This window comes from Myotis brandtii, unplaced genomic scaffold, assembly GCF_000412655.1.
Source record: "Myotis brandtii unplaced genomic scaffold, ASM41265v1 scaffold589, whole genome shotgun sequence".
In the NCBI taxonomy this organism is placed as follows: Eukaryota; Metazoa; Chordata; class Mammalia; order Chiroptera; family Vespertilionidae; genus Myotis; species Myotis brandtii.
This window is the reverse complement of record NW_005370220.1, coordinates 236,282-253,259: the sequence shown is the minus strand read 5'-3', so window position 1 is coordinate 253,259 and position 16,978 is coordinate 236,282. Positions and strand designations below refer to the sequence as shown.

At 50.1% G+C, this 16,978-nt stretch overlaps 1 protein-coding gene across 1 annotated transcript in view; it reads left to right on the top strand.

The window, feature by feature from the left end:
- Positions 1-16,480, top strand: part of MORN5 (MORN repeat containing 5) — a 26,890-nt gene extending 10,410 nt beyond the window's left edge. The window contains exon 5 of the mRNA XM_005879190.2: positions 16,276-16,480. Coding sequence (XP_005879252.1) covers positions 16,276-16,355 — 80 coding nt within the window. The 3' untranslated portion in view covers positions 16,356-16,480. The remainder of the gene's footprint in view (positions 1-16,275) is intronic.
- Positions 16,481-16,978: the final 498 nt, after the last annotated feature.

Sequence of the window (16,978 nt, the reverse complement as noted above, 5' to 3'; positions counted from 1 at the left end):
ATAATAGAATCAGGGGCATAGAAAGGGAGTGGACTGACTATTTTTGGGGGGGAAAGGGGTGTGGGGGTGCGGGAAGAGACTGGACAAAAATTGTACACCTATGGATGAGGACAGTGGAGGGGTAAGGGTAGAGGGTGGGGTGGGAACCATGTGGAGGGGAGCTATGGGGGGAAAAAAGAGGAACAACTGTAATAATCTGAACAATAAAGATTTATTTTAAAAATACATCATGGGAAGGGAAGGCCATTCTTAGGAAGTTTTGAGAGGGACAGACATTGATGATTGTCTGGTCAACAAATACTTATTGAACAATTGCTATGGATCTGGCTTTGTATTCTGCATGAAGCTGATAGCAGCATCATGGCCTCTTCTTTCAGGGAGCAGGAGAAACTGACAGTCAAATGGATCAAAACAACACCAAGTTGCTGCAAGAGAACCTAGCAGGAATACTTAACCCAGGATGCCAGCAGGCTACGGAGGTTTCCTGGGAAAAGCAAGATCTAATGTGCAACCTAAATAAGAGCAGACAAGTGCAGCAGGGTTGGGAAGAGTGTTAAAGGCAGAGGGAACAGCATGTGAAAGGATTAGAGATGGAGGAGAACCCTGCACATCTAGGGGCACATCTTACCTGGAGGTGAGACAGCAATATGAAGGGCAGTGGGGAGCAAGGGAAGGTTTCAGGCAGGTGGGAAGTAACTGATTTATCCTTTAGAAAGATTTCTGTGGTTACATATAGAGAAGGGATCAAAGGGGATAAAATTAGAGAGGAGATCCTTCTGGCAAGATGTCAAGAGAGGGACATCTAAAGGACCCCATGCCCCTGGTGGTGGCACAGAGACCCGGGTTTGAGGTCCTGCCCCCACTCCCCCACCTCGCTCTCAGGCTGCCTGCTGGCTGACCCTGGGCCAATGCCTTCCCTCTTTCTGTAAAATGAGAGCATTGGGGTGGGTAATTTCTAGGGTCCTCCCAACCTGAAGAGTCTATGATGGAGGAGAAAGGCAGCCAAGAGGTATTTTGGTCCTGATATTATAGGACAAATCAAGGTTGGAGTGTCCTGAAAAACCACTAAAAGGAAGTCTCTGTGAGTGGCCACCTAGTCATTACCCTTGACTCACCCTGCCAGGGACTGATTCGGGCTTCTGTCCATCTTCTATTTCCCCCAGGGCCTTTCTCCCCTGCATTCCGGTCTGTCCTCATAAACACTTCTTCCTTTTGGCATCCTGGAGGCACAGGGGTGTGGGCCATGCAGGCCTGAGGCGGGTGACTGAGGCCACCCCAGAGTAAACACAGGGGCCTGAAGCACATGCCACCTGGGAGGGGCACCAAGAAGGGTTGCTTGCCTGTGGAGCCTCTCGGAACTGCCTCAGCTTCTTCCCCAGGCAGAGAAGCTGGCTTTAGGCCTGACTGGAAAGCCCAGGACTGCTAAGCTGCAAACTGCAAGCACGCCTGACCAGTCTGGGTTTGCTAGGTCTGGGTTCTCAAGAATGCCTTTCTTACTGGGGAGGATGGTTCCTGCTTGCTGGATTGCTGAGAGGATTTAAATCCATCCCTCCACTCATCAAAGCGTCTGTGAGTGCATACAATGTGCCAGACTTTGGCGATCGTGCAGGCAAGAATTCTCTGGGACTGTAACTCTTAAACCTTTAGACCCTGGCTGGCAGTGGAGAAAGATTTACATCATGGCCCAGTACACACACAAACACATGCACACATATGTATGTATTCTTTCTACATGTGATATACTATGATATTTTCTATTGTATTTTATTTTTTTAAAGTGCTAGTTGCTATCTGCAAAATTGATTTCACAGCCCCCTAAGGGCCAGGGCCAGCCATTGATAGGCCACTGTTCTAGGCCAGTGGTCGGCAAACTGTGGCTTGGCAAACCACGGCTCCCGAGCCACATGCGGCTCTTTGGCCCCTTGAGTGTGGCTCTTCCACAAAATACCGGCTCTTCCACAAAATACCGACTTCTGCGCATGGGCCACGAAGTTTTAATCGCACTGTACGTGCGCGCCCGCACGTGGTATTTTGTGGAAGAGCCACACTCAAGGGGCCAAAGAGCCATATGTGGCTCACGAGCCGCGGCTTGCTGACCACAGTTCTAGGCAGCCTTCCCTAACCAATCTGTCCCTCCCTCCCTCACCCCCTCCACCTTTCTGTCTGGGTTAAGTGTGTCTTTTTTGTGCCCCACAAGCCTCACTAATGGCACTTAGCCTGTGACAGAAGTAGCTTTATTTGCCAATCTCCCCACTTGAGTGGGAGCTTCCTGAGGGCAGGAATTATATGACTATGTCTGATTCATCACTGGGTCCCTGGCACCTCACACAGGTCCCATGACTCAGAGCTGATTATGAAAGCAGGCAGGCGAGCAGAGGACCTGCCCACAAGTCCCTCATATTCTTCAACAAATTATATAAAATTCAGCCCCTGGCACATAATAAGCAACGCATTATTTTGAGTAATAAAAACAACCCATTATCGTCATGTGCCATTTAACAATAGGGAATACATTCCAAGAAATGCATTGTTAGGTGATTTCATCGTTGTACCAACATTGCAGAGTGCACTTAACGTATACCTAGATGGTCTAGCCCACCACACACCTACGCTGTATAGTATAACCTATTGCTCCCAGGCTACAAGCCTGTACAGCATATTACTGTACAAAACAATGCAGATTGAATCAGTCACAGGAGAAAATAATGCAATCAAGAGACATGGTAAACATGAGGTGTATGAGTACACTCTAAAATAATGATAAAAAGTACAGTAAATACATAAGCCAGTAACATAGTCATTATTATCATTATCAAGAATTACATACCATACATAACTGCATCTGCTATACTTTTATACAATTAGCGCACTAGGTTTGTTTCCACCAGCATCACCACAAACACATGAGGAATGTGTTGCGCGGCGACCTTTTACACGGGCGATGATATCACTAAATGATGGGAATTTTTCAGCCCCATTATAATCTTACTAGAGGCCCGATGCATGAAATTCGTGCAAGGGGCTCAGGCCTCGCAGCCCCGTGGCCCTGCCCACTGGTTGTTCTGCCGTCCGGTCTAATTCGCATATTAGCTCTTTATTATATAGGATAGGACCACCGTCCATGGTTGACGGAAACATTGTTATACAGAACATGACTGTATATTTCTCTGCACGTCAAAAAGCTTGAAAGCTTAAGCATCAGAGTTCTCAAACCAGCGGCTCTCATCCACGGCTCAGGGAAATGCAGCAGAGAAAGGAATGGTCCTTGTGGGGGATCCTTGCGTGGCCTTTGCTAAGCACCTTACCTGCTTATCTCTGCTTTTTTCTACCATCCCAGTGGGTCGTTTGCACTGGACACCTGGTCTCAGCTAGGTTAATAACCTGCTCCTCATCACATGGCTGGTGACAGTCAGAGTCAAACCCAACTTGGTCCCAACTCTGTTCTTATCATTCTCCTTGTCAGCTGTGTTCTGTAGTTTATTTTTTCCTCGGCTACCTCCGCTCCTAGACATGACTCATTCACAGTTGTTCCTTCACCAAACACAGATCTTGGCACCCAGTGGGACCACAGAAATGTTCCTAAGTGAATGCAACGGTCCATTTTAGAGTCGTAAGATAAAAACAGTTCCCAAACCGAAAGGCTACCTTATTTTATAAAGGGTCCTTTACACGCTGCAGGCCAATAAGGAAGCGCTTAGGGTATTTGGGATAATTACCTTTAATATGGTGGGAAATTGAGAAATGGACTCTGCCCCTTTCCCCTCTACTCCCCCCACCCCTTTATTCCTCCCGGGAAGGCTAAGCCAGAGCTGTTGGCAGCTTGCACACACATCTCTTCGTGTAGCTGTTGCTTGCCTCAATGCTACTAGCAGAAATCACTTACAGAATAACTGCACCACTAATCCTTACTCCCTCCCCGCAATTAATGACACCCCAGGCGAGTGTCTCAGCTGAAAGGCACATTATTAATATTCAAAGGAAAAAACCCTCATAACCATTTTAACATATACAACTAACAATGAACTAAATTTGCTTTGTGGAAGACAGAGAGTGAGCATCCCAAATTAGTTTATGTAAAAGCTGAAATTCTTTCCCGAAAGGTCTCAGTACCAGCCTCAAAGAATATCCTGATCATCAGAAATGCCGTTAAGATTCCCGCCAACATTATCCCCTTTGTTGTCTGAAATGTCGAATCAAGCACATCTGGCAAATGTCCTAGAGCTCACAAATCTTTCAAACAGCGTGTAATTCGATGGTTAAAGAGATAACGCCACCGCTTAATCTTAATCGTGCTGCTCTTCAAAATAGCACCAACTTTCCTTCAATCAGAAACAATGGATTTGGCTTCTTAAAAATATCACATACGAGTGATTATTTGCAGAGAGGGCCCCTCTGCGCTTGAACCTGTGGGTTCCAGACAGAATTTAAAATCAAATCGCAAGCCTCCTTTGAATGTGTGCTCAGTTAAATGGACAATGGGAAGAAACGGTGTGAATTGGGGTCCCAAGAGTGACCCCCGTGGCCTGTGGGATTTGCTGTCTTTGGGAGGTAACTCCAGCTTCACCCGGTGAGGACAGATGGAGAAGGAGGATGAAGATCATGATGTGGTGAGAGTCGACACTGACTGAGCATTTGCCATGCAGGGGACCCCTTCCTCTCTGTAAAAAATCAATAAAATATATTTAAAAAAAAAAAAAAAGATCATGATGTGGTAAGAGTCGACACTGACTGAGCATTTGCCATGCACAGGATACTCAGCTGAGGGGGAGGGGAATATTGGCATGATCCCTGTCTGACCAAGGAGGAAACAGGCTCCGTGGGGTTAAAGAATTTCCCCAGGAAATTTGGCAGGAAGTGGGATCCCCACTCGGGCTCCCCTGCTCTGAGAGGTTTTCCTCTTTACACTTGGCCAGGCTAGCTCCAGGATCGCCTGTCTACAGAGGCAGGGCATGGTGCTCCCAGTGGCGTCTCTCTGCTCCCACCCAGCCGGAGAGAAGCTGCAGAGTGAACCCCCAGAAATGAAAGAGCATGTGGTCCTCTGAAGTTTCTCTGGGATTATTTAAACAGTTGAAAACCAGAAACATCCCAAATGCCCAACAGGAGGGAACTGATTGAATAATAGATGGTATGTTCTTAGCATCAAATGCAATGCAGCCATTAGCATGGGAGTGAAGACATGGATCTACTGATACTCAAAGGCGCCCATAGTTTATGGCCGGTGACAAAGCAGGACAGTTTAACTGTCAGCATTACTGAGTACTTACTATGTCCCAAGCCCTGGCTTGAGCACTTCCCATATTGTATTTTATTTTGTCTCACCTAGTCCTCACAGCAATGCTGTGAAGTAGTGGTCTTGATTACAGCGTTTCCACTGTCCAGATGACAAAATGGAGGTGGGGTGAAATGCGTCGCCCAGGGTCACACAGGTTATAGGCGGCAGAGCTGGACTTGGAACCCAGGTCCAGTTGACTCAAAGCTGAAGATGACGTTTAGCTGGTTCTGAATGAGAAGCTGGAATTTACTAATGAAAGAAAGACCAGAGCGAGCACTTTCCTTAGAGCTCAGACATACAACAAGACCCCAGGACTATAAGATTGCCACAGGGCAGGCACTCTTTCTCTCTAGAGTTCTCTGCCTAATTTATTGCTCAAACTGGCCAAAGAAAAAGAAGGTCTCTCCATGCCACCAACAAACCCAGACTCCTTTCATCTTGAAGCCACTGCCTTCACCTGGTAGGTGAGACACTGGAGACCCAGAGAGGACAAAACACCTGCCTGACCTTACACAGTCTGCCTGCGGGACAGCCGGGCTGGGCCCCGCTTTCCCACTGCCAGCCAGGCCTCCTCCTGCAAACCTGTCTGTCTCCAGGCTTCCCTTGTGGGTTCCGGAAAAAAAGGCCCAGCGAGTCTCCCGCACAGCCCCTCCCGCTGTCCTCTCTCAGCAAGACAAAAGGCAATTTACCTAAATGTATAATCACCTGGAGGCTGGCAGGCAGGAGCGTCCCTGCCTTATCTGTGGTATTGTTAGCAGCGCCATAATGAAGGCTTTGTGAGGGATAATATCCCACTTGTAACTGCCAAGTAAAATGCCCGCACAGATCACACCTCCCGCCAGCACACTTGGGCATCGGTGACAAGCAAAGGGGGTATAAAGGAAGAGGATGAGTACCTCCACAGTGCCAGGGACTCAATCCCTTCCCAGTCCTCTCAGGAATCTATCACTATCCCTCAAACTGAGGGGAAACTGAGGATCGGAAAGTAAGTTATTTACTGACGGATGCAGCTACTGAAAGGAGGAATTGGCATTTGAACCAGGTCTCTCTGACACCAGAGGCCACGCTCTGAACCAACAAGGTGTGCTGTGGCCTTTTCTGGGTCATGAACCTCTTTGAGAATCCAGGCAGAGCTATGGCCCTCCCCAGAGAAGTGCACTTGAACCCAGGGAGAGAATTTTGCCCACAGAGGGTGGCATCAGCCCGTCCAGGATCTTTGCTCCAGGAATAACCGCCCACCCCCGCTTGCTGCCTCTCCCTGCCTGACCTGCGGGAATTGCCCCTTGCCCTCCTGGAAATTCCCCTCCCAGCCTGTGCCCATCGGATTCTGGTAACAGCCCGTGCCCCGCCCCCTATGGCAGCCTCCTCAGCCTCCTCGAGGCATCCAGAGGACACAGCTTCCCCTTCCGTGGCTGGAGTCAACCCAGGCCAGCACTGCAGCGGTGTTTTGTCTCCTTTCACAGAAGTGAATGCCAGGCCAGAGCGCAGGGGCAGAAGTCACACCTCTCTCCCTCAGCCTCCTCAGCCGAAGCTCTGGGAGTCAAGGCAGTTGGCTGAGAGCCCTGCTAGACCTCGGGGCAGGAGAAGCAGGCGTGGTCAGGGGCCGGCTTTAGAGACAGCCAGATCTGCCACCAGATCCCAGCTCTGCCATTTGCCAGCTGTGTGACCTTGAGCGAGTCTCTTAACTTCTCTGAGCCTCAGTTTCCTCATCTGAAAAGTGGGGGTAGAACTAGGACCTTCCTAGTTGTGGTGAGCACCATTGAGATGATGCAGGGGGCACAGGGAGAGCCGTGCCTGGTCCATGAGGAGCTTAATGCACATCAGCGATCACAGTTGCCATTATTTACACTTGGTGTGGGGGTGCTGGTTGAGAAGGGGCTTCCTTAACTCCGTGCTCCAAAGGGAGGAGCCAGTGTCACCTTGACAAACTGCCCTCTGACCTCCACCCACCTGCTTTTGATTCAAAGACTGGACTGGAGGCCTGCAGGTCCCCACTCTCTCCCCAACCCTCAGCATTGTTCTGGATCTCCCCGGACACAGACCTTCACTGAGCCCCAATGTCTCACTGCCCCAGCCTTAATTCAGCCCGCAGCTTCTGCCAGCAGGAAGACAGAGGTCCCAACAGCCAGGCCTCTGCCCTTCGGGCCATCACCCACACCCAGCTGGAAAGCAGGGGCAGAAGGGAGCAGAGGTCAGAGTCAGGCCAAGCGAGTGACCTCGGCCTCGGCACGTTGCTCCCAGAGCTGCCTGTGTGCAGTGGCATCATGAGTGTGTTTAGGGCCTGCAAACTCAGTTATGAGTGCTTGAAAAATAACAGTGGGGACTGGGGAAGCAAGCAGAATAGCAACAGCGGTGCTGATGTTGGTGACTTGATCTCTCCCCCCCTTCCCCCCAGCACACACTCGCTCTGGAGTGAGTGTGGGGAGACATGGTTCCGTTGGTCTTGGGCCCACTATGCCTCCTGTCACGTGAGCACCTTGCCACACTCAAGATGACTCTAGTATTTGAGGATATGTATGTTTTACCAACGTGGTCTGCATCTGGACCTCAATTGCAGAAATAACTGTTCCAACAATGTCAGAATACTGACTGCGGATTCAATGTGATGACTGCATACTTCCTAAGAGACTCCCAAGGGTCGTGATAATATGACTCTAGTATTTGAGGATATGTATGTTTTACCAACATGGTCTGCATCTGGACCTCAATCGCAGAAATAACCGTTCCAACAATGTCAGAATACTGACTGTGCGGATTCAATGAGATGACTGCACACTTCCTAAGAGACTCCCAAGGGTCGTCATGACGATGCACACTTTTCCCTTTACCCACCAACTAAAGGACCTAAACTCTCGTCTGGGACAACCCAAGCTGTGCCTGTGAGGGAGGTGTTTATGAGGATTGCATGAGGTCAGACCTGCCGAGTGCAGGGCATGGCACCTGGACATGGAAGTGCTTCCTACTACCTGGTAGCCATAGTCCTTGCCCAGACTCAGCCCTCCCCAGCCACAGCCCTAATCCAGCCCTGGATCTGACCTTGGAGGCCACACGCCAATCGTTTCAGCGTTTTTAAACCAAACATATCCACACTACCACATTCAATGTGATATTTTGCTTTCGCACTTCGAAAGGATTTTTTAAACTTTGCTTGGTAAATGGTGTGACCACCAGACTTTAACAACCGGCTGCGATTTCTGAAGAGCCATGTGCACACTGGAGAATTCTTGAAAAACGAGGAAACCAAGCCTCCAAATTGGTTTCAAGTGTAATAAAATTGTTTTGATTTCTAACTTTAATAATTAGTTAAGCCTGAATGCATTAATTATAACATTTAGTAAGTTCAGCTTTACAGATTCCCTTTTTATTTTAGAGCCAATCATTTTCCAGGCCTCTTATATTTGCCCAGGCCTTGAAAAACTTGTGGGTGCTGCACCCTGCACCTCTGGTTCCCAGTGGGCGAAGCAGCTGGGGCTAATCCACCTTTTACCCACCACACCCAGACGATGCTCCTTTGCAGGGGAAAGCAAGAGCAGTCCTAAGTGCCCCCCCCCCATTCCCTTTTTATTTTAGAGCCAATCATTTTCCAGGCCTCTTATATTTGCCCAGGCCTTGAAAAACTTGTGGGTGCTGCACCCTGCACCTCTGGTTCCCAGTGGGCGAAGCAGCTGGGGCTAATCCACCTTTTACCCACCACACCCAGACGATGCTCCTTTGCAGGGGAAAGCAAGAGCAGTCCTAAGTGCCCGCCCCCACACCGCTTTTTTGGGGCAGGCTGTGCCCAGACAACAAACCCAGTCAATACTGGTGATGCTGTGGTCTTGGCCTCTGGCCACCACCACTGCCATCAAAGTTCAAAGCTTCTTTCTTGTCAGGAGTTGTGACGAGGGTGTGGTCACCCTCACTTCAGGCCCTGGTCCTCGCTCGGGGCCTGACCTCGCCCCACCAGCTCACGGAGCCCTGCATTTGCACAGAGGGTGTGGCTGGGCTTCGGGGACGGGCACCTGTCCACAGGCCAGGGTGCTGGATTTGTGTACCTCCCATGCGGCTTGGAGCCACAGTTCACACAGAGGTCTTGACCCCAGGACAGGAGTGCAGCCCCCACGCCAGAGCCTCCTTCCCCAGAGCCTGTCCGCCTGGCAGTTTGGATGAGCGCTGAGCCATCTCTGCGGGTTGGATGTGCCTCCTCCCTTGGCATCTGATCACACACACACTCAGACTTCAGGCGCTCACACACTGCCCCGGCCAGCCACACGCTGCGTGTCACACACGCTGGCCATTCCCATGCGCGCACTTTCTCCGCTTCACCTCAGAACCACCACTTGCACACTCACAGGACACACCTATTTGCGCTTGCACACACACCACCCTGAGGTTCTCACACGCGTTCACCCATTTGGAAACATGCCCGTCTGTGCCCATGCACAGACTCACTGAGTGTGAATTGTGCGCCAGCACACTTTCGGCCCTGGTGGAATGAGGTGGGTGAATTGTTTCACCCTCTAAGCCTCAGTTTCCTCATCTTAAATGGGGACAACCCCATCTCACTCGCGGAGGAGAGGACAGACATGACCCTCTGCCCACAGAGCTGGGCGCCTCCTAGGAGCTTGGCCGGAGTGAGCCCTGCCCTTCCCCCAAAGCTAGACGCCTTGTTTCATGTAGGTGTCCTCCCTTTCCCGCCCCACCCCACACCCCCAGGGTGGGAGCTGCATGGCCCTGGTGACCGCAGATGTGCTTGGCTCAAAGGTGTGCCAAGAGGTAGCAGAATCAGCTCGTGGGTCCCAGGCACTTGAATCCGCCCGTTTGCCCTCTCTGGGCTTGCCTGCCCCGGCCTGCCCACCTTGCTTTGAACAAAAACCATTAGCTGAGCTGCCGCTCTTCATCCTTAGGATGATGATCCTTGTGTAAAGGCCTCCTCCTTCCCCACAGGGAACCAGAAGTCCCAGGGGTGCTCTGATGAGTCTCTCAAGATCTCGCCCTTGAAGGCATCCAGGGTGGGAATCAAAGACCCGTCGAAGTGATGACCCTAGCTCCCACTCCCATTCCCCCTTGTGCTATTCATCCTGACCAGTCCTCCCCCTGCCCTCTGCGGGAGGGCTGGTTAAAGCCGCCATAGAGACAGGGAGCCCGGCTCAGTGAGGGAGAGGGATTTGTCCAAGGTCGCCAAGAAAGTTGGCGACAGGGCTGGGTGGGACCCAGAACTCCCAGGCCGTGCTGTGCTGTCATGCGGGCCCTGACATCCACGTTGCAGAGACAACTTTTGCCTTTCCTTCTGGTCTGGAGCATTTCCTGTACACCAAGCACTGTGCTGGGCACTTCTGAGGAATGATCTCGCTTGCTCCTCACAAGAAACCTTCCAAGCAAGCTCCTTCATAGATGAGGAGGAGACCCAGAGAGGTGCTGCAAGCTCATGCCCCAAGCCTGGGCTCTTATCCATCATGCCACACTGCCTCCCTGCCAACCAGCTAGGGGCTGATATTGCCTTGCATCTGTTGTGAGATTTTCAGACTCTCTCCTTCCCCACTGGCCCGCTGACCTGCAGACTGCACTAATGACACCCTGGGTGACCTGGGCCCCACGCAGGGGCCTGTGCAGGCCTGCCCCTCCCACCCTCACTGTGAGGCAGGCCCCAGGCCCGCCAGGGCTTTGAGCTTTCTGAATGTGGTTGGCGCCCAGGTATGAGCCCAGACAACCCATCCTCCTGGTGCGGTTGGGCTGCTCAATCTGTGGCCTCAAGTCAGAAAAGGAAACAGCAGCTGGCGGCCCTGGCATGTGCTCTGCCCTCAGAAGCTCCATTTGCTGAGGGAGGGGAAGAAATTCTTCCCCATTTGTCCAAATCCCACAGGGTAATAACCCTATTACTTTTATGTCCCCAAATGTACATTACTTTATCCACTCATTCATCATATGTTTATTGGATACATTTTAAGTACCAGACCTGTGCTGGGGCCTGAGGACCTGAAGTGAATCAGATGTGGCTGCCCCGGGCTGGTGGCGGTGGCTGTGACTGGGTCAGGGAGGGTGTCACATTCAAGCAGGGCCCATGGGGGCAGAGAACAGCCAGGAGGGCAGGGTCCCAGCCACACACATTCATGAGGGCCCTTCAGTTTGGATTGTGACAGGACTAAAAGGAAATCCTGTTCATCAGGCAACTCTAAATTCACACCCCCTTTCCTGGTCACACGGCCTCTAGGGCACTGTGGATTTATACTTCTTTGAAAGAAATACTGAAATAACGCTCTTATATTACATTTGGTTGCTTATGTTAAAAGCACTAATTTGAACATGTATAAAACATACCACAATTGTTATACTCTCGCTTAGGTCTTTCTTTACTTACATATACACTAAGGCCCAGAAAAGGGAGGCCTTGCACCTGAACCAGGTCCTGAAAGAAAGGGTGTTCCCCAGTGAGGAACAGCATGTACAAAGGCCCAGAGGCGCTGGTGAGCATGTACCCAGGGGGACTGCAGGACCTTAGGGTGGCTGCATTTCACAGTGAGAGGCGAGTGGGGGAGGGCGGCAGGCTCAGAAGCAGGAAGATCTGGAGGGCCTTGAAGTCCAGGCAAAGGAGCGGAGAGCCTTTTCAGGGAAGGCTTCTCAGAGGGGAGCCCGTGATCAGATCTGGGGTCTCTCTTGCAGCAGGTTCCTTTTCTACTCTATAAGAAGCCCAATTCTCCTAATGACTGGTGAAGCCCATTGGGTGGGAGGTAGGAGGTGGGTATATGCAGGTGGCAGCAAGGTCACTTCTAAAGCTGCAGAAGGAGATAGAGAAATATTTCTGCCCCCAAAGCAGTCAGATCCAAACTTGAAGAATGCCTGAGTCAAGCCTAGGACAAGAGAGATAATGTGCCATTTGCATCACATCATATCAAGGCTACACACTGTCCATAGGGCTGATCACTGTTGGTGTTGACCTTGACCACCTGGCTGAGGTGTGCTTGTCAGGTTTCTCCACTGTAATTTTTTTTACTCCCTTTCTAGATTGTCCTCTTTGAGAGGAAGTCGCTATGCAGCCCACACTTAAGAAGTGGGGTTATGTTCCATCTCCTTGAAGGTAGCATATTCCCATAAGTTACTTGGACTTCTTCTACAGGAGATTTGCCTAGTCTCTGATTTTATGCATTGTTATCAACATCTTTATGCTGGGTCTTTTTACTGTTTAGAGGTTCAAGCACCCTATTGGCATTTTGAGGAACCTACAAATATTTTATTTCAATTACTAAAAATGCATGAAATTACCAAGGCATTAAATTGGAGGGTAGGAAAAAAGCCAATAATTATTTTTATTTTTTCCTATTGTCGAAACACTTTAATGAAAGACTTGGAAATACCAAAAATAGAAGAACCTTTCTAGTCCTACTGCTCAGAGCTGACTATTATTCACATTCAGTTTATTATTTTTAATTTTTCTCCTGTGCACAGTTTTTACTAGTACACAGATTATACTATGTAGTTTTGTGTCTTGCCTCTTCCCACCTTTCTTTTTCACTTATCATATAAAAAAATTTATCCTATGTTGCAATACAGACTTCATAGCCATATATTTTCAATTGCTGCTAAATATCCCCTCATGTGACTCAGTGTCCCCCTCCTCCACCCCGCTCCCCAACTTAACTCAATGCCTAGCACATAGTGTTTGGAAATAATTTGTTAAATGAATGAATATATGACAAAGTAATCACTCGGCTGTTTTTAGAAATGTAGCTTATTTCAGTTTTCTTGATTCTAAATAGATTATTCCCTCAGGATAGCGTCCCATAGTGGAATTACTGGGCCAACGGGGCGGGGAGGGGGGGGCAAAACTTTTCAAAATAAATGCACCGAACCAGAAATCTCCCTCCTCCTCCCTCTGAACCACCAGCAATTGTACCAAGGGTAATAATTTACAATTGATTAAAGAGTTTGTGGGGTGTTTTCCCCCATCATTTTCCCCTTCTTCTCCCCCCTCCTGCCCAAAAGGGGAGAAATTATCTGAGAAGGTGAAGATGTTCTCAGACAATCATATTAACATATTCCAACAATTGCAATTTGCAAAATAGTAATCACAACTCCTGGGATCTGGGAGGCGTTAATCAAAGCGGCAGGTTTAATTCCATTTTAAATATTGATGAAATGTGCTTGGGATGCCTCACCCTGGCGTGGCAGGGCCTGGAGCCTCTGTGGGCCAGGGAGGTGGAGGGAGGGTTGGTGAGCAGCTGCCGGGAGGGGAGGCATCTGCGATTCAAATTGGTGGCTGTGCAGCCAGGTAGAGAGTGAAAGGGGTAGTGAAGAGGGCTGTTAAGTCCATTGCTGTCAATTTGTAACGATCAGGGAGGGGCCGAGGACCGGTTCCGCACAATACTCCCGGTTTGTCTGGTTTCAGGGGTTACCACTGAAGAGGTTGCAGCTGCACTGATTCGAATAGCCTGGAGACTTCAGAACTGTAATTACCAACCAGGCTGCTCCGTGTGGTGGCAAAAGTGGGCTTCACCAGCGCTTAACTCCTTGTGTGCCGCCACTCTCCCCCCCAACCCCACCCCCACCCCGAGGTTGGCAGCCACACTCAGATTCCCAGGCAGCCTCCCCAGGGGAAACTGAGGCCCGCTAGCTGCTTAGGGCAGTCTTCCAAGCATGCCGGACAGCCAGCCTTTTTCCTTAGCCCACTTATGAAGAAATAGTGGGGTGGGGTGGGGGTGGGGGCAGCCTCACCCTCCAGCACCATCACTTCTGCCTTGGAGTGGGAAGTCAGGCTTTGGGGTCTGATGAGCCTTGGTCTGAATTCCAGTGGATACAGACCTGGGACAAGGCTCATCCCCTCTATAAAATGGGGGGGGGGCATCTCCCCTGCCCTATTGGGCGATCACAGAATCAATGAGATCTGGTGTTTGTAAAACACAAAGCACACAGAAGGCTGTCAGTATGCCTCCTTCTCCCTGATCTCGGACATGGTGCTTCCACAGCAGAGGACGGTGGGCAGGGGGATCTGATTCGGAGGGCAGGATTTTTGTTTTAGCTCTCTGGGAGTCCCCTGGTTCTCCAGCTACCGCCATTTGTCACTCAAGGAGGATGGGTCTTCCTATCCTCCCTTCTCTTACGCAAGAGCTGTAGCCCTGAGAACTGCTTGAGGGCTGGGGTTTGGGTAGTTCTCTCTGTCCCCAGGGCCAGGCACAGGGGGAACCAGGAATGAGGGAGGGACAGCAGGCAGACAGCGTGGTGCTACCAGGCCTTAGTTGGGAGTCTGGTGAATGAAGCATATGTACGATTCGATGACACTTCTCATGGACTGTAACCCAGAGAAGTTCTCCCACATGTCCATGAAGGGATGTGCCCAAGAACGTTTATCCCAACATTATTCCTGGTAACGGAAGCTGGGGGCAACTTGCATGTCCAACACTGGGAGGATGGATAGTAAAACGTGATGGAAGCCCACTGTGGAATATTAGGCAGAAGTTAAAAAAAAAAAAGCCATGCAATAGAAGAATTAAGAAAGATCACCAAGAGCAAAGATGTGTCATTAGAGACAAAGGCTAGGATCATCCACCCCCTCACATTCCCAATTACTATGTACAGAAGCAAAAGATGGACAGTGAAGAAGACTGACAGGAAAAAAAAAAGGATTCATTTGAAATATAGTATTGTAGGGGAGCGCTGGGGAGCAGTGGGTCCTAAGGCAAATTAAGCCTAAAACATCACTGGAGGCAAAAATGACCAACTTGAAGCTGTCCTATGTCGGGCACATCATGAGCAGGCAGAGTTCTTTGGAAAAGACAGTAATGCTGAGAAGCATAGAAGGCAGCAGGAAAAGAGGAAGATCAAATACGAGATGGATTGGCTCCATAGAAGAAGCCACGGGCGTGAGTCTACAGGAGCTGAGCAGGGCTACTGAGGACAACACTGTGGCCCTCACTCATTCACAGGGTCGCCAGGAGTCAGAGCCGACTCAGCAGCATAAACACAAGAAGCAACGAACTAGATGTATGTGTAGCTACAAGAATAGATCTTGAAAATGTACCACTGAGTGAAAAAACTAAGACAATGAAATTCACAGCACAATGCCACTTGTGTAAATTAAAACCACATACGCACACAAAACCACCGTACATATTTTACAGAGCTGCATGCATGTTTAAGGGTCATATCCCACCATTTGAGTCTCTGTCGTGGTTGGGGAGGGGCTAGGTCTGGTTGGGGGCGGGGGATAAGGAGAAAAATAAAAATCAAGTCAGTCTGCAGAGGGGCCTGGAATAGAGAGATGATGGTGGTGGACTGTGGGCTGAAGAATGTGTTCTGCTCAGCGCTCTCTCAGGTTTAGAAAACAGGTCAGGCCTTGTAGTCAAACAGCCCAAGGTGGAAATTCGGGCTTTCCACACACTAACACTGGCTGTGGACAAGTGGTTTGACTTTTCTGAGCCTGTTTATCCATCTGCAGAACAGTGGGATCATTGCGGTCATTTGGTCACAGGGATTAAGTTAAGGGAGATAAACACACGTTGGGCCTTCACGAACATCAGATGCTCTCCATTCCCCACTGAACGGATCTGATTAAACAGAGGGTGTCAGCCCCCTGGGAACCACAGGTACTTGGAAGGGTCCAGAACAGAAACTAAGATCCGAAGGCTCTGGCTCCCAGTACAGCCAGCAGGGCCTGGACCATCCTGGGGGTGCTGTTTATGGATGTCAGACTAGGCAGATGCCGGAGGGAGCTGCCCTGTGAGTACCTGTTAGGCCGCCCAGCCTAGAGTGGCCAGTGTCACTCCTACCTCCATCAGCAGCATCCACCAGCTATAACCCTTTTGTGTTCAGTTCCCCCAAGACCAGGCAGTCACAGGCAACTGAAGGATCCATTGTTAGTGAAAGGTCTGTTCCTTCCCAACACAGAGCTGGCTAAAGAGACTGGCCACCAAGGCCACCCCGGGGTGCTGGATGGAATTCACCCACATCCCAAGACCCCACCTGAGGGTCTCCCGGGGTAGATAAGGCCCCGTGAGCCCCAGCGATGACCAGCTCTTCCTCTTCCCTTGCAGATGACGATGAGCATGAGTGGATTATCCGGACGTGTCGGAAGGGCTGGGACGAGTTTGTGGGTCACAGGCCCACGCTGTGAGCTCTGTAGCCACCTCGGCCAGAGGTTTCCCTCTGCTCTACTGGCATCGGCTGGCCCTGGTGGCAGACTGTAGTTCAAGAACCTGAACTTGACTCGGGAATAAAGGCAATTTGCACTTCCGCGTATTTCCTATGCACATGGGAGTTTGAGAACCATCACCTTACAATAATAGATACATGTAATTGAAAGCGCAACTAATGTGTGCAGGTAGTGTGTGTGTGTATTATCTCTGCTCCTCACAACAGCTTTCAAGAGAGGGAATCTGAGGTTCAGAGAGATTGAGTGACTTACCCCAGGCCACACAGCATTTGAATCCAAGTCCTTCTGAAGACAAAGTCCAGAATCTTTTTACTATACTGAGTTGCCTGACTTACCAGTCTTGGTCTCACAGAGCAATAGAACGGGATGACTGTGCCCAGACTCTCAGCTGGTACCTTTGGGTAGGCCCAGGAATGATTACCCAAGGGCTGCCTCTCCCTCTGACAGCTGCTCCATTTGAGCCTCATGCCTAAGCCCAGAATCAGTGTGGTGCTATAGAACAAATGCAGCTTTGGCATCATACACACCTATATTTAAATCCCAGCTCAACCATAGGTATCATGTAATTTTGGGCCAGTCACTTC